Source organism: Schistocerca piceifrons, chromosome 1 (genome assembly GCF_021461385.2).
Source record: "Schistocerca piceifrons isolate TAMUIC-IGC-003096 chromosome 1, iqSchPice1.1, whole genome shotgun sequence".
NCBI classification, from domain to species: domain Eukaryota; kingdom Metazoa; phylum Arthropoda; class Insecta; order Orthoptera; family Acrididae; genus Schistocerca; species Schistocerca piceifrons.
Window position 1 is genome coordinate 165247456 of NC_060138.1, and position 22478 is coordinate 165269933.

Here is a 22478-nt window from a genome sequence, read left to right on the forward strand (position 1 = left end):
TACACGACAAGACCAACTCTTACACCTGCAGCAGCTCAGTGTTAGGGACCAGAAATAACAAGTTTTGAGAAGCCAAATACCTCAGGCAAAATTCAGCTCCAGTCATGGCAAGCGGTCATATGCCACCGTTATTAATAAACAACCGGACAAAAGTTAACATCAAAAAAATGGCTCTGAGCACTATGGGACATAACATCTATGGTCATCAGTCCCCTAGAACTTAGAACTACTTAAACCTGACTAACCTAAGGACATCACACAACACCCAGTCATCACGAGGCAGAGAAAAGGTTAACATGAAGTAGTTCCGTAAAAATTAACAACCCACAATTCATAATACCCTTTTGCAAAATACGTACTTAAGCAGCCATTAAGTCTCAAAGTAAAAGACTGCAGAATCCACAGAACACAAGCCTTAACTACAAGGTTCAGCGGTATTATATCGCCGCACCAACAAAATGATGACAACATAATGTTGCTGAATGACAGTACCTGTTGCAAACCTTCCCATCAACACAATGGCTGCATTTACCCTTCATGTATCTGGCCTCCTGAAACATGTTATGCTCGTATCCATCGCTGTCTACTTCGGTTCGCCGTGCCACTTACATACTCAGTGCACCGACCGCTGTGACCGAGCGGTTCTAGGCGCTTCAGTCCGGAACCGCCCTGCTGCTACGGTCGCAGGTTGTAATCCTGCCTCGGGCATGGATGTGTGTGATGTCAAAATGTTCAAATGTGTGTGAAATCTTATGGGACTTAACCGCTAAGGACATCAGTCCCTAAGCTTACACACTACTTAACCTAAATTATCCTAAGGACAAACACACACATCCATGCCCGAGGGAGGACTCGAACCTCCGCCGGGACCAGCCGCATTGTCCATGACTGCAGCGCCTTTTAGACCACTCGGCTAATCCCGCGCGGCTGTGTGATGTCCTTAGATTAGTTAGGTTCAACTAGTTCTAAGTCTAGGGGACTGGTGACCTTCGATGTTAAGTCCCATAATGCTCAGAGCCATTTGAACCATACTCCGTGCGAGAAGCCAACGGCTCTCCCTAGCGTAACCTCGACCGAGTAACAGCATCTATCGTCGCGTCATGCTTTCCACAACAAAAGCACAGTACCTCCCGTCTCCATCCGTCGGCTCTCTGTCAGGTACTAACACCGACTTCCTTTTTTTTTTTTTTTCAAAACATGCCCGTCCCCCAGATAAACCCCAGATTTACATACCACTGATATTGAAGCACCGAAAACTTTGGTCGGCTAGTGTCAACCTAGGCCATCGTGCCGTACACGGCACAACCTCTTCGTCGAAGGGATGTTAAACTCTAATCCTCTCTTCCTCAACTCTGAGTTCTCAAACAACGACTTCTATCGAAAGCATAGGTTTTGGGATTAATGCCAAATGCTGTCTGACTGACGGCTAATTTTGCAACAATATCTTTCAGTCTCAGTCCAGGAAACAATGTACAAGTACATGACGTTCTTCAACTTTGTAGCTTGATATTTACATTATTTTCAACCCAGTTTTCAAACAATTCTTGCAATACTGTACCCGGCACTCATTTTTAAATTACGTTCTAAGCTGCGGTTAGTAAAATAAGCTCTAAAACACAAAACAAGGAAAAAGCAAAAAACGAAAAGATACACCACCAAGGGATTATCGGAATGGGACAGGAATCGGTAGACGTGATGTACATCTATAGGCAAACAACTTATCACAATATCAGAAAAATTGAATGATTTATTCAAGAGAACGACCTTCGCAAACAGATCAAGTCAATAACGTGTTGGTCCGCCTCTGGCCCTTATACAAACAGTTATTCGGCTTGGCATTGATTGAGAGAGTTGTTGGTTGTCCTCCTGAGGGATATCGTGACAAATTCTGTCCAATAGGCGCATTACTTCGTGAAAATTCCGATCTGGTTGCAGGGCCCTGCCCATAATGCTCCAAAAGTTCTCAATTGGCGTGAGAACCGGCGAACCTGCTGGCCAAAGTAGGGTTTAGCAAGCACGAAGACAAGCAACAGAAACTCTCGACGTGTGCGGGCAGGAATTATCTTGCTGAAATGTAATCCCGGGATGACTTGCCATGAAGAGCTTAGAAAGCCGTCGATGTATCGCTGCGCTGTAAGAGTGGGGCGCATGACAACCAAAGAAGTTCTGCTATGAAATGTTATAGCTCCCTATTAGCTACGCATTTAACTCTGACTTCCGTCGGGACGTATATGTCCCAGGACCGGTTATCAGAAAAATCAGTATAAAGGGAATCCTGCAGATGTTATGTACTGTTGCATCGAATTAGTTACTGCCCTCAGATAGATAACCCAACGAACATGTTTCGTGCTCAAGAACTATGACGTTTTTGGAGAACAAAAATCTCCTTTGTAAAAAATCAACATGGATTCCGCAAACAGAGATCTCACTCTGTTCCTCCATGAGCTCCATAGAGCTCCGGTACTCTCTCAAACCCGCGTCCGGCCATCCTGATTTAGGTTTTCCGTGATTTCCCTAAATCGCTTCAGGCAAATGCCAGGATGGTTCTTTTGAAAGGGCACGGCCGATTTCTTTCCACATCCTTCCCTCATCCGAAGGGACTGATGACATCGCTATATGGTTCCTTCCCACAAATTAACTAACCAACAAACGGTGCTGTGGTTGATGCCTTGTTCCGCAACTTCAGGAAGGCATTTGAAACCGTCTCCTACTACCGTTTGGTGAAAAAAAAAAAAAAAATACGAGTTTGCGGACTATCGGAGCAGATTTGCAACTGGATTCAAGACGTCCTTGTAGGCAGAACTCAACACGTAGCTCTTTACGGAACAAAATCGATAGATGTAAAGGTACTTGCCGGGGTAGCGCAAGGAAGTATGACAGGTGCTGTACTGTGTGCAATGTATATAAATCATCTAGTAGGACGCGTCGGAAGCTCCTTCAGACTGTTGGCAGATGATGCGGTTGTCTTTAAGAAGACCGCTACGCCAGAAGACAGTACCGATTTGCGGAATAACGTGCAGAAGACTGATGAATGGTGCAGGCTCTGGCAGTTGACCGTGAACGTAAATAAATGTAACATATCACACAAACATACGAAAAGAAATTCATTACTGTTCAACTACACTATTGATGGCAAACCGCTGGAAACAGTATCCACTGTAAGACACCTTGGAGTAACTATCCAGAGCGATATTAAGTGGAATGACTATGTCGGCCACTGTGGCCGAGCGGTTCTAGGCGCTTCAGTCCGGATCCGCGCTGCAGGTTCGAATCCTGCCTCGGGCATGGATGTGTGTGATGTCTTCAGGTTAGTTAGGTTTAAGTAGTTCTAAGTCTAGGGGACTGATGACCTCAGATGTTAAGTCCCATAGTGCTAAGAGCCACTTGAACCATTTGGCACCCCAGACCGTCATTGGCTCTTGTCGGGTCGTGTGGCGGGCTACAGTCAGGCTGGTAACCCAACGTTATCCAGGGCGTCTCCAGACACCCTTCGCTCGTCGCAGGGACTTAGTTTGAAGCGAGACTCATTATAAGACAGCTCTGCTCCAGTCAGTGAGATTCCAGGACAAACACATAGCTAAAGACGCCCCAGGCAGCGGTGGGATACCAAACCGACTGTCGCCCGCCATACGGCCCAACAAACAAGAGCAGTGGTCAGGGTTGCCATTTCTTTTCATAGCAGAACCACTTTGGTTGCCATCCGCCACACCCTTTCAGTACAGTGGCACGTCGACGATATTCTACAACTTGTTCTGTTACCCTTCATTAAAGCCATCCTGGGCTTACATTTCAGCAAGATAGTGCTCGCCTACATAGGGCGAGAGTTTCTACTGTTTGTCTTCGTGCTTGCCGAACCCTGTCTTGGCTAGCAAGGTCGCCAGATCTCTCCGGAGATGAGTACGTTTGAAGCTTTATGGACAGGGCTCTCCAACCCTCTCGTGATTCTGACGATCTAAGGCGTTAGTTTTACAGAATTTCTCACGAATGCCCGAGGAGGACACCCAACCGTTCTACCAATCAATGCCAAGCCGAATAACTGCTTGCATAAGGGCCAGAGGTGGACCAACGTGTTATTGACTCGATCTGTTTGTGAATCTCTTTCTCTTGAATACGAGACTGAATCAAATGAAAACCTTAAATATTTTTTAAAATATTATTGTGCAGAAGTGGTACAAAGCTGTATCACTTTTCAGTATAATCTCCCCCACGCTCAATGCAAATCCTCCAGCGCTTACAAAGTGCATAAATTCCTTTAGAAAAAAATTCTTTTGGTAGTCCGCGCAACCACTCATGCACCGTGTGTCTTCATCAGAACGGAACTTCTTTCCTCCAACTGCGTCTTTGAGTGGTCCAAACACATGGAAATCACTTGGGGCAATGTGTGGTGATGAGGAATGGCGCCATTCCTTGCACGCTCTCTTCGTTTCCGGTTGGTGAAAGTGAACACAGGTTACGTCCCCAGTAACGATTCTTACAAGGAAACCATCACCTTCTCGTTCAAAGCGCCGAAGTTCTTCACAAGCATCAACACGTCGTTCTCTCATTTCAGGAGTCAGCTGCCGTTGCACCCATCTTGCAGACACTTTGTGAAACTGGAGCACATCATGCAGAATCTGGAGTGTTGTCCCATGACTAATCTGTAAACATGCTGCAATGTCATTCAGTGTCACTCGGTGGTTTTCCTTCACTACGGCTTCAACTGCTGCAATGTTCTGTGGAGTCACAACTCGTTGTGCCTGACCTGGACGAGGAGCATCTTCCACTGAAGTCACACCATTTGCGAACTTCCTACTCCATTCGTAGACTTGCTGCTGTGATAAACCTGCATCACCGTACCGAACCTTCATTAGTCGATAAATTTCAATAGGTTTCACACCTTCTCTACGCAAAAACCGAATAACAGAACGCTGTTCTCCCCTGGTGCAAGTCGCAAGTGCTGGTCGGTGTGGCAGAGCGGTTCTAGGCGCTACAGTCTGGAACCGCGCGACCGCTACTGTCGCACGTTCGAATCCTGCCTCGAGCATGGATGTGTGTGATGTCCTTAGGTTAGTTAGTTTTAAGTAGTTCTAAGTTCTAGGCGACTGATGACCGCAGAAGTTAAGTCCCATACTGCTCAGAGCCATTTGAACATTTTTGAAGTCGCAAGTGGGGCGGCCATCTGTATACTGACACTGCGACGGTACGGTATGTATGTGTGCATCTGCACTATGCTGCCACCTACATGCCATTATGCACGCAGTTTGTAGCACGCTTACCAACTTACAGGATAACGGCGTGAAATTTCGATTTGTTATTACAAATTTAAAATTTTCATTTGACTCACCCTCGTAAATCATCCAGTTTTTAGAAGAAATTTTAATCGCTTGTTTGTCTATAGATGGGCATCACCTCTACCGACTTCCGTCCCATTCGGACAATTCCATCTGGTGCGTCGAGACACTCTCTCTCTCTCTCTCTCTCTCTCTCTCTCTCTCTCTCTCTCTCCCCTTTTTTTCCTTTGACAAGGTCTCAACTGATTTTTCCCCGTCATTTCTCCGATTCGAATTTGGTCTACGTCTGTAGTGACGTCGACCATGAGACGTAAAACAATATTCCTTCCTTTCAGCTTCGCCTATTTAATATTCCTAATACGTAGTCCTTATAGGGGCTATGATATATTGTAATAGTGAAAAACGACAATATTTCAGAGAACCTTTCATTCGACGTGGATGGAAGCACAGCCATGTGGCACTTATAGAAACTCGTCAGTCTGGAATGCATGCCGACTATTGCGACGGCGGGAATGGTAGGCAGTAACGAACTGTTTAACTGAGTCCCCTGCCGAACCGCATTGATCCCTGGCAGCACGGGCCGTCTTAATGTCAGACGTCGCCCAGTGTGTTCAGCTGTGTCTAGCCGCAACCGCCACTAGCAGCTACATCATAACTCTACCGCTGCCGCCAATAGAGCCTGTTCGACCCAGTCGCACGGGCCGCAATGTCACGCTGCACATTAACCCGCGGCCGCCTGCTTGGCATCCTCCCAAGAGCCTGGAAGGTCGTGGTGCATTCCCTACTATACAGTACCTGTCGGCGGAAACTGATAGGCGGATGGACATCAGAACAGAGGAAAAATATGAGTTTATACAGGGTGGCCCATTGATAGTGACCGGGCCAAATATCTCACGAAATAAGCATCAAACGAAAAATTACAAGCCGGCCGCGGTGGCCGCGCGGTTATAGGCGCTGCAGTCCGGAACCGCGAGACTGCTACGTTCGCAGGTTCGAATCCTGCCTCGGGCACGGATGTTTGTGATGTCCTTACGTTAGTTAGGTTTAAGTAGTTCTAAGTTCTAGGGGACTGATGACCTAAGATGTTAAGTCCCATAGTGCTCAGAGCCATTTGAACCGTTTTTTCGAAAAATTATAAAGAACGAAACTTTTCTAGCTTCAAGGGGGAAACCAGATGGCGCTATGGTTGGCCCGCTAGAAGGCTCTGCCATAGGTCAAATGGATATCAACTGCGTTTTTTTTTTTTTTAATAGGAACCCCTATTTTTTAATTACATATTCGTGTAGTACGTAAAGAAATATGGATGTTTTAGTTGGACCACTTTTTTCGCTTTGTGATAGATGGCGCTGTAATAGTCACGTAGCATTCCACCAGTGCGGTCGGTATTTGCTTCGTGATACATTACCCGTGTTAAAATGGATCATTTACCAATTACGGAAAAGGTCGATATTGTGTTGATGTATGGCTATTGTGATCAAAATGCCCAAGGGGCGTGTGCTATATATGCTGCTTGGTATCCTGGACGACATCATCCAAGTGTCCGGACCGTTCGCCGGGTAGTTACGTTATTTAAGGTTCAAATGGTTCAAATGGCTCTGAGCACTATGGGACTTAACTTCTGCGGTCATCAGTCCCCTAGAACTTAGAACTACTTAAACCTAACTAACCTAAGGACAGCACGCAACACCCAGTCATCACGAGGCAGAGAAAATCCCTGACCCCGCCGGGAATCGAACCTGGGAACCCGTGCGCGGGAAGCGAGAACGCTACCGCACGACCACGAGCTGCGGACGTTATTTAAGGAAACAGGAGTTCAGCCACATGTGAAACGTCAACCACGACCTGCAACAAATGATGATGCTCAAGTAGGTGTTTTAGCTGCTGTCGCGGGTAATCCGCACATCAGTAGCAGACAAATTCCGCGAGAATCGGGAATCCCAAAAACGTCGGTGTTGAGAATGCTACATCAACATCGATTGCACCCGTACCATATTTCTATGCTCCAGGAATTGCATGGCAACGACTTTGAACGTCGTTTACAGATCTGCCACTGGGCACAACAGAAATTACGGGACGATGACAGATTTTTTGTACGCGTTCTATTTAGCGACGAAGCGTCATTCACCAACAGCGGTAACGTAAACCGGCATAATATGCACTATTGCTAAACCGAAAATCCACGATGTCTGCGACAAGTGGAACATCAGCGACTTGGCTGGCAAATGTATGGTGCGGCATTATGGGAGGAAGGATAATTGGCCCTCATTTTATCGATAGCAATCTAAATGGTGCAATGTATGCTGATTTCCTACGTAATGTTCTACCGATGTTACTACAAGATGTTTCACTGCATGACAGGATGGCGATGTACTTCCGACATGATGGATGTCCGGCACATAGTTCGTGTGCGGTTGAAGCGGTATTGAATAGCATATTTCATGACAGGTGGATTGGTCGCCGAAGCACCATACCATGCCTCGCACGTTCACCGGATCTGACGTCCCTGGATTTCTTTCTGTGGGGAAAGTTGAAGAATATTTGCTATCGTGATCCACCGACAACGCCTGACAACATGCGACAGCGCATTGTCAATGTATGTGCGAAAATTACGAAAGGCGAACTACTCGCTGTTGAGAGGAATGTCGATGCATTGAGGTTGATGGACATCATTTTGAGCATTTATTGCATTAATGTGGTATTTACGGGTAATCACGCTGTAACGGCATGCGTTATCAGAAATGATAAATTCGCAAAGGTACTTGTATCACATTGTAACAACCGAAATGAAATGTTCAAACGTACCTACGTTCTGTATTTTAATTTAAAAAACCTACCTGTTACCAACTGTTCGTCTAAAATTGTGAGCCATATGTTTGTGACTATTACAGCGCCATCTATCACAAAGCGAAAAAAGTGGGCCAACTAAAACATTCATATTTCTTTGCGTACTACATGAATATGTAATTAAAAATGAAGGTTCCTATTTTTAAAAAAAAACGCAGTTTATATCCGTTTGACCTATGGCAGCGCCATCTAGCGGGCCAACCATAGCGCCACCTTTATTCCCCCTTCAAGCTAGACGAGTTTCGTTCTTTGCAGTTTTTTCGTTTGACTCTTATTTCGTGAGATGTTTGGCCCGGTCACGATCAATGGACCACCCTGTATAAGCGATGCGGGATAAAACGAAAACGGGCACTTTTGAGGAAAAAAAGAAAGATTCGCAGAAATTTAACTATTGCAACAGTTTATTGATACACGCCCAGATAGCGTGTTGAAGCGCCGATCCTGGATCGAATCCGTCAGGTAGATAAGGACGAGGGCTGGAGTGCTGCCATGCTTGATGTGGTTTTTAGGTGGTTTCCCCCATCTGTCTATGTGAATACCGGAGTGGTACCGAAGTCCCGCCTCAATTACTCGATTCGCAAATGTTCTGAAAATTTTCGAACACTTTCACATAAATAACACTACATCAGATAGCTGGGCTTCACACATTTCGTCCCAGGAGGTAATGGGGTAGCAACAGAAAGAGCATCCAGCCATCCCTTACAAGTAACCGTTAATAACCACGCACACCCTGCACAGATACGGCACAAAACTACTGTCATTTATTCACGACGGAGCACCACCAGATTTTCCATAGATCGCGCGACGTAACTGCCTGCCCGGTCAAATCACTGGAATCCACTGGATTTCTGGCTGTGGGAACATTTAAAGGCATTGGTGTATGCCCAAGGCAGGTGTCACAGGAGCGTGTGACCAACGTGTATGAAGCAACATAATGGAACTTGGTGAGTTCAAAACGTGCCCGATTCACTGCGATGAAGGACACAAGGATGAGTCGTGATGCGTGGTAAGCACAAGCAGCATTGAATATCAAATCAAACACCTTTCGGCCGTCTTTCCAAATCGTAACTTTATTGGGCTACCACTTCCGGCGATATATTACATCTTCAGGCCCCTTGACCGACATGTAAGAAGATTCCAACCTCGGTTCCAGTCACAATAGGAGCCAACATTCAAAGACTATTATTTCTGCTTGATACAGCGATCACTTCAAACATCATCTGCGGACCACTGCATCTAATAGATGAATGAAAATAGTTTCGCTTGTTAATGCAACCTGTGAGACGAAACTTGGCCTCAGCTAATATTCACAGCTTGTGCTGAAATTAAATCTCCTGGTTTGTGTTTCTCTTGACTTGTTGGCAACACAGTAAACAGAAATACTGATCATTCTCGTGAAGTCCTTACAGTGAATGCAGCAGCTTCAGAGGACGCAAGTTCCATTCGACGACCGACGTGGACAACTCGGTGAACAACGTCTCGGTGTGACCTGACCGCGGCTGCGACCTTCACACGACACGTAAAAGCTAACTCGAACGCCCTAGGTGATCTATCAGAAAACGGTTACATTGTACGTGCCCGCTAGCTGATCTGTGGCCGCTGCTCATTGTACACCTACGTCTACACACGTACTGTGCAAGTCGCAGTAGGTGTATGGCGGAGGGTACCTTGGGGCACCACTAGTAGTTCCTTTCCTGTTCCACTCGAAAATACAGCGAGGGAAAAATGACTGCCTATAAGCCACTACACGAATTCTAATTTCAGAACCGTTTATAATGGATCAAATCAGAATTTTTCTTGTCTTAGTGGTCCTCACGTGAAATGGACGCTGGCGGTAGCAGACTCCTTCTGCAGTCAAATTCAAATGCCTGTTTTCTAAATTTTCTCAATAGTGTTTAGAGAACAGATTGCCGTCGCCCCTCAACGAATTTCCATTTGAGTCAAATGGTTTAAATGGCTCTGAGCATGGTCACCAGTCCCCTAGAACTTAGAACTACTTAAACCTAACTAACCTAAGGACATCACACATATCCATGCCCGAGGCAGCATTCGAACCTGCGACCGTAGCGGTCGCGCGGTTCCAGACTGAAGCGCTTAGAACCGCTCGGCCACTCCAACCGGCTTCCATTTGAGTCCACGAACCATCTCCGTAACACTCCGATGCTGATCGACCCTACCAGTAACAGATCTAGGAGCCCGCCTATGAATTGCTTCGACATCTTTCTTCAATCCGACCTGGTAGAGTTTCAGACAGCTGAGCAATATCCAATAATGGGTCGCACTAGTGTTTTACGGTATTCGCGTTCTCCTTTACTGACGTACCACACTTACCGAAAATTCTCCTGATAAACCGAAATCGACCATTCGCCTTTCCTACTACCGTCCTTATACGCTCGATTCATTTCATATAATAAACGGAAGGGGATCGCTGCTGTCAGCTGCAACGCGACGTTACATGGAATCAGCTACGACGAGCGAAAATGTGTATAGGACCGGGATTCGAACCCGGGATCTCCTACTTACTAAGCAAGTGCGTTAACTACTGCTACATCCGGGACACAGCGTTATCCCAACTGCACAGACTATTACGCCACGTCTCAAGACCGCTCCACACTCCCACCAAGAGCCAGCCATCCACAGCCCCTGTCCACATACTCCACGTTTGCTACTCAGATATTCCCACAAGAGATCGGACGTATTTGTGCATCACAATGAAGGTGGATCCACTGCCCCGGTAGGCGTATCGATTATATACTACTGGCCATTAAAATTGCTTCACCACGAAGATGACGTGCTACAGACACAAAATTTAACCGACAGGAAGAAGACGCTATGATATGCAAGTGATTAGCTTTTCAGAGCATTCACACAAGGTTGGCGCCGGTGGCGACACCTACAACGTGCTGACATGAGGAAAGTTTCCAACCGATTTCTCATACACAAACAGCAGTTAGTCGGTGTTGCCTGGTGAAACGTTGTTGTGATGCCTCGTGTAAGGAGGCGAAATGCGTACCATCACGTTTCCGACTTTGATAAAGGTCGGATTGTAGCCTATCGCGATTGCGCTTTATCGTATCGCGACATTGCTGCTCGCGTTGGTCGAGATCCAATGACTGTTAGCAGAATATGGAATCAGTGGTTTCAGGAGGGTAATACGGAACGCCGTGCTGGATCCCAACGGCCTCGTATCACTAGCAGTCGAGATGTCAGGCATCTTATCCGCATCGCTGTAACGGATCGTGCAGCCACGTCTCGATCCCTGAGTCAACAGATGGGGACGTTTGCAAGACAACAACCATTTGCACGAACAGTTCGACGACGTTTCCAGTAGCATGGACTATCAGCTCGGAGACCACGGCTGCGGTTACCCTTGACGCTGCATCACAGACAGGAGCGCCTGTGATGGTGTACTCAACGACGAACCTGGGTGCACGAATGGCAAAACGTCATTTTTTCGGATGAATCCAGGTTCTGTTTACAGCATCATGATGGTCGCATCCGTGTTTGGTGACATCGCTGTGAACGCACATTGGAAATGTGTATTCGTCATCGCCATACTGGCGTATCACCCGGCGTGATGGTATGGGGTACCTTTGGTTACACGTCTCGGTCACCTCTTGTTCGCATTGACGGCACTTTGAACAGTGGACGTTACATGTCAGATGTGTTACGACCCGTGGCTCTACCCTTCATTCGATCCCTACGAAACCCTACATTTCAGCAGGATAATGCACGACCGCACGTTACAGGTCCTGTACAGGCCTTTCTGGATAAAGAAAATGTTCTACTGCTGCCCTGGCCAGCACATTCTCCAGATCTATCACCAATTGAAAACGTCTGGTCAATGGTGGCCGAGCTACCGGCTCGTCACAATACGGCAGTCAATACTCTTGATGATCTGTGGTATCGTGTTGAAGCTGCATGGGCAGCTGTACCTGTACACGCCATCCAAGCTCTGTTTGACTCGATGTCCAGACGTATCAAGGCCGTTATTACAGCCAGAGGTGGTTGTTATGGGTACTGATTTCTCGGGATCTATGCACCCAAAATGCGTGAAAATGTAATCACATGTCAGTTCTAGTATAATATATTTGTTCAATGAATACCCGTTTATCATCTGCATTTCTTCTTGGTGTAGCAATTTTAATGGCCAGTAGTGTATGAATGCGTGGTTTCCATCCTTTAGGACAGTCCTAAAGAACAGGCACCACACATTCATATAACATTTCATAGAGCTTTGGAGTGTTATCCCTAAATGTTAGCCAACGTGATTGTGTCAAGCATACACTACTAATACTGTATTCGAGCATTACAAGATTGATTTTCCTACTCATATCCATTAACTTAGAGTTATCTACATTTAGAGCAAGATGCCATTCATCACAACAACCATAAATTTTAAGTCATCTTGCATTGACCTACATTCACTAGACAATGACACCTTCCTTCACACCACAGTCATCGGCAAACAGCTGCAGATTGCTGCTCACCCTGTCTGTCAGGTCATACTTTCTAGGAGCACCCCTGACCTTATCGTTATCCTGGCCTCTGGCGAACACTCGCTGTTGAGGACAATGTACTGGGTGTAAGATATATACACACAAATGGATAATGCATCTGAACTGTCTTCTCAAGCCCACGGTGTTAAACAGACATTCTATATAGATATGAATCTGGCCCTGTAAGGTAGCTAATATTAGGTGCAGATTGTAACAATTTAATTAGAAATGCTGCTGTCATGTAAATAGAATGCTTTAATTAATAAAAGTGAAAGTTTGGGATCTATTCTAGAAAAACAAACAGCTGTTCACTTTTTCATTCCACATATAATTTATCAATTGTGCTTTCAGGGGTCAAGTGGTACACAACAATCATTTCAATTACTTTCAACACTCACTCAATAACAAAATGTTTAACTCTTGGAGATATTGAATTGGCAATTATTAAATCGTTATCTCTACAAATGAAAATGGCCTCACAGGCAAGAATGATCAAAAATATTCATCTATTGAATTTACTTCTACGATATCATAGTTGGTCAATGCACTAAGTTGGTGGAGAATAAACCTACCTTTTTAAACCAATGAAAAAACTCATGTACTCAATGTGAGGGTAGGTTAGTATCCTAGCTTTTGATATTCAATGGTCGAAGTGTACGGAGGTTGGAGTGAGCAAAATCTCGACTCAACATGTACGGTGGTCTAATGCACGATGGTACTTTACCAATCGGGATCTGCAGCGGCTTTGTCTTCGTGCTGGATTTGGAACGCTAATTCCCTACTCTGGCCTTGACCGAATTCACTCAGTCTCAACTTTCCTGTGTTCCGTAGAACGTTAATGTTTCCCTAGTCGAAAGGGTTGGAGTGACGTATACAATTTCATTGCCCACAAAAATTCCCACAGGAATAACTAACTACCTCTTTGCTATCTGTCGCCACAATACGTGAAGCATATCGTCCACACTTTGCAGATGCTAAGCTCTCACCGCCCTCGCTATTTTACACACACTTGTGTGGTCCACCATGAGATGAGGGAGATCTTCAAATTTTTAGTTCTCAAAATGCTTTTATATAATGGAGGTCTCCCCACCATGTCGCCCAGTATGGCTTCGGCCAAACCATCGTCTCATTAGAGGTGAATTTTTATTTTTCTTGCCGCGTCGCCGCTAGCCCTGTTAAAGCTGTGCAGCCACTTACCCTTGGTCCCGGCCATATTTACGTTAAAAGCAATAATATGTTGTTCTGGCCTTATCCCTTTCTGTGCTGAAGCTCGGCGTTCTCTTGTTAAGTGGGGTTTTCCAATGCCATTAACCACGAGCTCGGTTCGTCTCCAAAACGCGTTTCATTTGAATTTATTTATGCATGCCCCTGTCCTTATATTGATAGATATTGTTTTGTTAGTTTTTGGTACATGAGATTACTGCAATTGTTTCTTGTCGATAATATAGTTTTTTTGAGGATCTCATACTGTATCTTACTGTCGTTATGGACTGAGCTCATGTATGGTCCGTAAAATCCAAACGCCTTACATGGGTTCTATTACTTCAGAAGTCTTCGAGCCACTCACATATCTGGGAACCTGTTACGTATGCTCGTAAGTTCGTTAACACTCTGCTGTGGGTCATCGTGTCGAATGCTCTCCTAAAATTTGGGAAGCAGACTGTAATTGTTGTCCTTCTTTCACGATTCACAGTATATCGTGCGAAAAAATGGCAATCTGAATTACGCTCGTGCGAAGCTTTTTAACTCCATGCAGATTTATGAAGCTTCTCCGTCTCAAGGAAATTTATTATATTCGAACTAGAGTGCATTCAAGAATTTTGCAGCATACCGATGTTAGGGATACTGCCCTATAATTCTGCCGGTTCCGTCCTTTTACCCTTCTTCTACCCTTATTTCCAGTGCCAGTTATCGACTGCATGTGGGGCGGTAACCACGCAGATTTTGTTTCGAAAACTCTACTCTCGTGAACTGGCTGCGTTAACTTTATTACCGAATTTCGAAGATGAGTAGGAGAAACATTCTAAGAATGTTATGAAGATGATAATGCATTCAAGGGAGTTTAACGTCCTAAAAGCATAACTACTCCATTTCTTCCTAATGATGCTGCCAACTTATTTGAACAAGTAAAGAAAGTACCGAAGAGTTATACCGATCATAAGAGTAAATTAACATGAAAAGGAGAGAGTAATTGAGAGGAGACTCAGACAGGATTGTAGCTCATCCCTTATATCATTCGATCTTTATACTGAGCGAACAGTAAAACAAACCAAAGGATGATATGCAAATAATTAGAGTTCAGGAAGAATAAAGAAACCTTTGAGGTTCACCAGTGACGTTGTAACTCTATCAGATACGGCATAAGAACTTGAAAGAGCAGTTAATCAGAAATCCTTATCTTCTTTCCATTTTACTTCATTGAGTATAAATATATCTAGACAGACTTAGCATTTGACTTTTTAGGTTTTGTAGGTTCTTTATCAGATTCAAACTTTCGACGCTCCGCGCTCCGCCTCCTAATTTTTACCGTTTCGCGGACCTCATTCTGCCTCCCAAAGATCCGAACGTGTGACTAATCCGCAATTTTTTGCCAGTGGAGGGTACATCACGACAGATTTTTCAGACGCAGGCCACATTTCCTGTGGATAATCGTTGTGTGTCTTTAGTGCAATAGTTTCCACTGCTTTCTGCATGGCCATGTCGTTGGTCCTTACCGATTCTTACGGATTTCGGGGCAATTTCAGCACAGACGTGGATCTAGGTTCAGTTCTGGAGGTGGTCACAGTTTATTACTGTCTGTCTCGCCCCCTGCCCCAAAAGACAAATGGTTTCACTACCGCTTTTAATAATAACAGCAGAAAATACATTTTAATATAAAAATTGAAAGTCGTTTATATCAGTGTGTAACACATCGTTTTATCATAAGTTGCAAGAGACTGCAGTTCAGAGAAATATAATATTTGAAAATTATTAGTCCTAAAATTAGAGAAGCACATGAGTATGAGGGCGAGTATTTGAAGCGAAACGTTTTGGTTCAAATGGCTCTGAGCACTATGGGACTTAACATCTGAGGTCATCAGTCCCCTAGATCTAGAACTACTTAATCCTAACTAACGTAAGGACATCACAAACATGTATGCCAGGAGCAGGATGCGAACCTGCTACCATAGCAGCAGAGAGGTTCCGGACTGAAGCGCCTAGTACCGCTCGGCGCGAAACGTTTTCACGTACGTTTACGAAGCCAGTCATTCTGTTACTTTCTCCTAGATGAGCGCTTTTCCCCTTCTGTCTCGCCTTACTCAAGCCCTTATAGTTTGCCAGTTGTGCATATCGTCTCACGATGTGTGTTGGATTTGTTGTTGACAGCGGGTACAGTCGGCCTGTGAAGTTGTGCCTTTGCCACGATATTGTGCTTTGCGCTGGTGGTTAGACCGTAAGCTAGGGGCGGGCCCTCGTGCTATTAATAGATACGTACCCCATGCCAAACATAGCACGTAATTTAATTTATAGAATTTCTTAGCATTTTCATTCCACTTTTTTCTCCGGGATTTATCTAAAAACTTAAAAACGTATTTATAAATTATGACTTAATATTTTTTAACATAACACGTTTTTAAAGCAAACGAAAAAAGTATAAAATAATTTCTCCTAGGCCCATACAGATTCCTAACTCCGTACAGATATTACTGAATATTTTTGCTTGCGAATTTTTAATAGCTATGAAATTAGTTGTAGAATTTAAACAAAAAACGTGGGGCGCGTGCAGTAATAGTGAGGAGGTGAACTATTCGTGCATGAATTATGTATTGTTTGCACCCCATGTTTCTCCTTTTAAATTCTTTAAGTATTGTAATAGTGACTGAAAATTCACAAGCACAGATTTTGAGGATATCTGTATGGGGTTAGGAATCTGTATGAAGCTAGGAGAAATTATTTTATACATTTAAGTTCGTTTTTAAAAAAAAAACATGTTATATTATAAAAGATTTTTATTCAATTGATCATTTTATGCTTTTTAGTATCGAGTGTTTCAAATTTTTCATTTGACTTCAAACATTTTAATGAGAGGTCGCCAGTTAAGGATACACTTAGACGTCCCTAGCGCTGTAGGAAAATCCAAGCAGCACTCGTACTTACTTCGACAAGTAGTAAATTTCAGGATTATTTCAGTTTCTCTTCGTTTGAGTCAACCGCTACATTGATTCCTCCCACGATTATCTCACGAAAAGAACTCGAAGATAAAAATTATAGGGAATCGAGCTCACACAGGGACTTAACCTGTAACCGTTTTCCCGTTTTCACCGTGAAATATTAGCAAGTGGCACAGAAAAAGGGGGAAATAACGCTGGTACACGAAGTATCTCCGCCACAAACTACACACGAAAGCCTGTTAATATTGCATTGTCATTGATTCTGAGCTATGTTGAAAGTTTCAAGTGTCTAGGTCACTGGGAAATGATAGTAGTAAACAAAGTCCCTCCGCCCCACACCAGACAAGAAAATGAGTTTATATTGCATTGTCAGTGAGTTCTGAGCTATGTTGAAACTTTCAGGTCTCTAACTCGTCTGGAAACGATAATGTTAAATAAAGTGCCCTCCGTCATACACCAGGCAAGAAGGAGAGTTAACATTGCATTGTCATCCACTTCTGTGCTCCGTTAAAAGTTTCAAGACTCTAGCTCTTCGGGAAGTTGGTTTAAAGTGAATTGCAATATTTGTTCCGAACAATTACGTAGATGTGTAATAGATCTAATAAAGATGTTTTAAGTTGTAAATAGCTTTGCTGAAATGTATTCACGGCGCTGGGGAGGAGGGGGGGGCGGGGTGGTCCATGACCCGTTGGCGCGAGACGAGGATGACTTCTAACACCGTATATCTTCGTCCTGCCGTAGTTGATTAATCATACTCAGACCCTAAGTAGTGCTCAGATCGAACCCAGAACCCATGGTGTTTTATTCACTTACCGTGCGGCTGCCGTAATATTACGTCGCGGGCGGAAACGAAGAAAATGCAGCCGACGTAATATTACGTCCCGCCGCATTCCACACTGTTTTAGTGTTTCAAACGCATTGTTAGCGTTCCCGCTACAACCTGTATATCCTCTAATGCTTGTAGTTCATCATAATAGCGCTAGATACGCAGCACCTAGTGAGGTAATGCGATATATCCATATATATTTCCGAACGAATTCACGTTTGTTTTTCACGCGTATGTTACGTGTTATGTGGTGTCCTGTCGTTTGTTTACAGTTGATTTTGGCGCTAGTATTTTGGTTTTAGCTTGTTTATCTTCTTTTTACTCACAATGGCGAGTGATGAGGATGCAAAACTTCGGAAAATGATTGAAGAAGTACAATTTTGGTAAACATTTTTGGAAAACAGTGATCAATTAATTATTATATTTTAACTAAAGTTCAGTCTTGATCACACCATTTATGTTTTAATGATATAGGTAACCGGTTTCGGTTCTTTTTACAAAACCATCATCAGACCTGTGTATAAATTTTAGGAAATACTAGAAACCAATCTTTAAATAAAATGAAAGTGTCTAATGATGTCAAAATTTAACAAGATAAAATAAAATTAATTATACCCATGGCTCCTTTAGGATGGTAGGCGGAGCTCTCCTCGCTGCTACGCAGTCAACTGATGGTTATGAGTGCTGAGCACGAGCTCAAATATGCAGAGGCTCCGCCTACTTCCTGTTACACTACTTCACAACTGCCAATCAGCGTTCATAATATGACGCCATCGTCAAAGTATAAAAGTAGGAAATACACTAATAACATCAAACTGATTCATTTAAATGTCTGATTAACAGATAGTTAGTATGTGTACATCTTATTTATACACTCCTGGAAATTGAACTAAGAACACAGTGAATTCATTGTCCCAGGAAGGGGAAACTTTATTGACACATTCCTGGGGTCAGATACATCACATGATCACACTGACAGAACCACAGGCACATAGACACAGGCAACAGAGCATGCACAATGTCGGCATTAGTACAGTGTATATCCACCTTTCGCAGCAATGCAGGCTGCTATTCTCCCATGGAGACGATCGTAGAGATGCTGGATGTAGTCCTGTGGAACGGCTTGCCATGCCATTTCCACCTGGCGCCTCAGTTGGACCAGCGTTCGTGCTGGACGTGCAGACCGCGTGAGACGACGCTTCATCCAGTCCCAAACATGCTCAATGGGGGACAGATCCGGAGATCTTGCTGGCCAGGGTAGTTGACTTACACCTTCTAGAGCACTTGGGTGGCACGGGATACATGCGGACGTGCATTGTCCTGTTGGAACAGCAAGTTCCCTTGCCGGTCTAGGAATGGTAGAACGATGGGTTCGATGACGGTTTGGATGTACCGTGCACTATTCAGTGTCCCCTCGACGATCACCAGTGGTGTACGGCCAGTGTAGGAGATCGCTCCCCACACCATGATGCCGGGTGTTGGCCCTGTGTGCCTCGGTCGTATGCAGTCCTGATTGTGGCGCTCACCTGCACGGCGCCAAACACGCATACGACCATCATTGGCACCAAGGCAGAAGCGACTCTCATCGTTGAAGACGACACGTCTCCATTCGTCCCTCCATTCACGCCTGTCGCGACACCACTGGAGGCGGGCTGCACGATGTTGGGGCGTGAGCGGAAGACGGCCTAACGGTGTGCGGGACCGTAGCCCAGCTTCATGGAGACGGTTGCGAATGGTCCTCGCCGATACCCCAGGAGCAACAGTGTCCCTAATTTGCTGGGAAGTGGCGGTGCGGTCCCCTACGGCACTGCGTAGGATCCTACGGTCTTGGCGTGCATCCGTGCGTCGCTGGGGTCCGGTCCCAGGTCGACGGGCACGTGCACCTTCCGCCGACCACTGGCGACAACATCGATGTACTGTGGAGACCTCACGCCCCACGTGTTGAGCAATTCGGCGGTACGTCCACCCGGCCTCCCGCATGCCCACTATACGCCCTCGCTCAAAGTCCGTCAACTGCACATACGGTTCACATCCACGCTGTCGCGGCATGCTACCAGTGTTAAAGACTGCGATGGAGCTCCGTATGCCACGGCAAACTGGCTGACACTGACGGCGGCGGTGCACAAATGCTGCGCAGCTATCGCCATTCGACGGCCAACACCGCGGTTTCTGGTGTGTCCGCTGTGCCGTGCGTGTGATCATTGCTTGTACAGCCCTCTCGCAGTGTCCGGAGCAAGTATGGTGGGTCTGACACACCGGTGTCAATGTGTTCTTTTTTCCATTTCCAGGAGTGTATTTTGGATAAAAACAGTAAACTACGATGTGTAATAGTTGTGCTCTCTATGGGCAACCTTAATACTATTGCAGTGTCAGTTACATCAAAGATGTGAAAGTCCTTGGAGTTGTGGTATATATCGATTATACCGAGTCGCCTACATCACAATTGCATCTTTGTTGGATGCTGCAGAATCGTCTTACTTTAACTGTAGTTTTCATAGCAATATTCTTTATAGCAGTAGGGTAGCAGCCAAGAGTACGTTAATGTCAATTTAATAATTTTTTTATATATGTTGTACAACATATTTTACATACATAGCTTTTACCATGGGTATAACTAGTCTTATATTTAAAAAACAAAAGAGTAGATGCTTTTATCATAAAATTTCGTCAAAAAGGTCGTAATCATATTTTTCGCGAAAATCTAATTGTGAAGTGATGTTTTGTGTGTTACGTGATATTGCAATAAATGCAATTAAAAGGAACTGTAACTTAAATTTGGAGTGCTGATTGCTTTTTTTTTACATCGCCATTGTCCTGCAAAAGTGTAATCTTCAAGAATGGTTTGAGAACCGCATCTACAAAACTTTTGAATATAGCAGGATAAAACCCAGGCCTCTTTGCATCCGAGCTTGGAATCATAACCACCTAGATTTTCAACGATTGAGCCATGATTTTACGACGAGACCAGCGTGGGAAACAGAAAAAGATGTGTGCCTAGTTTTTTGATTATTACATGAAATGACACCTGCCACATAATATGACTGTTGTTGCCCGAAAATGCAGTATTTAGCAGCGTGAGCAACACCACAATCATTAAATTTCGACCTTTGTTGTGGTAGGGTTGTTAGAGGGTGGAGCGCCATCCTAATAAAACCCCATGTAATTCCAAGCACGTGTGTCAATTTTTACCTCTCTATCTACATTACTCCGTGGTTTATTAAGTTTTCAAATTTATACTGACTTTTTGATCACCCGGTATTTGAAATTGGCCGGAAAGCCGTGTCTCTACAAGCGTCAGCATTTGAAGAGCCGTAACAAACGCCGGAATGCGAGAGGCATGCTAGCAACAGCTAAGGGTTAATAGCCAACGACAGTACCTCCAAACCACAGCCAGCGACCCGCGCTTTCCAAGTCGCTCTGTGGCGGGTGTATTAAAGTGGGGTGTTTGCTTTCGCTCGCTAGTTGCAGTTACCTCCCATCCACAAGATTCAGCCGAGTCCGGAGACGTCGACGGTGCTGACGGACACGACAGGCGGCAGCGGCGACGAGGACGTCCCGCGGCGCAGGGGGAAACGGCGCAAGCGCGGAAAGAAGGGCCGCGACGGCTCGCGGGAGCCCGAGAAGGAGTTCCAGGGGATGCCGGAGCCCGGCGAGACGCAGGTGTCGGCGCTGCCGCTGGACTCGCGGGCCGCCAGCGCCCGGCCCTCGTTCAGCGCCGCCCCCACGCCGGCGCCCGCCCCCACCCCCGCTAACTCCGTGGCCTCGGCGCCGCCTCCGTCTGCGACGCCCGCGACGCCTCCGCCGCCGGCGCACGTGTCCTTCCTGGACGCCGCCGTCCTCCGACACCTCCAGAGGGAGCTGGACCACGAGGTCGTCGACAGCGAGTTTCAGCCAAAGGTGACCGCGACTGCATGTCAATACTCAGCACTGCACTTGAACTGGCACCTAAATGTACATCCGTACTCTGTAAACCACTGTTAAGTCCATGGTAGATGGTAAACGCTGGCTAGTAGGTCTCAATAGTTCTTTAATAATAAATTATTTAAAAACTTTCATTCACTGTTTCACCTCACATGGGATAAATTTCCAAAAATGCAGAAACACGCATTTGTTTATTTCTGATCGAGAAACAAAATACTGTACCAGTTTTCGTAGGTCTAGCTTCAAATTTGCCTTAATAGCGATATATTTTCAAAAAACCTTTGTAAGTAGGCTGTTTAGGTTTTTATGTTGGTAATGCCATGTAGCGCTCTACAGGGTGTTACAAAAAGGTACGGCCAAAATTTCAGGAAACATTCTTCACACACAAAGAAAGAAAATATGTTATATGGACATGTGTCCGGAAACGCTTACTTTCCATGTTAGAGCTCATGGAATGGAAACACACACCAACAGAACGTACCAGCGTGACTTCAAACACTTTGTTACAGGAAATGTTCAAAATGTCCTCCGTTAGCGAGGATACTTGCATCCACCCTCCGTCGCGTGGAATCCCTGATGCGCTGATGCAGCCCTGGAGAGTGGCGTATTGTATCACAGCTGTCCACAATACGAGCACGAAGAGTCTCTACATTTGGTACCGGGGTTGCGTAGACAAGAGCTTTCAAATGCCCCCAGAAATGAAAGTCAAGAGGTTTGAGGTCAGGAGAGCGTGGAGGCCATGGAATATGTCCGCCTCTACCAATCCATCGGTCACCGAATCTGTTGTTGAGAAGTGTACGACCACTTCGACTGAAATGTGCAGGAGCTCCATCGTGCATGAACCACATGTTGTGTCGTACTTGTAAAGGCACATGTTCTAGCAGCACAGGTAGAGTATCCCGTATGAAATCATGATAACGTGCTCCATTGAGAGTACATGCTGACGAAACTAAAATGAGCTCTAACA

At 45.1% G+C, this 22478-nt stretch overlaps 1 protein-coding gene across 1 annotated transcript in view; it reads left to right on the forward strand.

Annotated features, from left to right (window-relative positions):
- The window catches only part of LOC124795511 (lysine-specific demethylase 6B), a 125828-nt gene that overhangs the window by 66399 nt on the left and 36951 nt on the right, over positions 1-22478 (forward strand). Inside the window, exon 4 of the mRNA XM_047259610.1 lies at positions 21053-21487. Coding sequence (XP_047115566.1) covers positions 21053-21487 — 435 coding nt within the window. The remainder of the gene's footprint in view (positions 1-21052; positions 21488-22478) is intronic.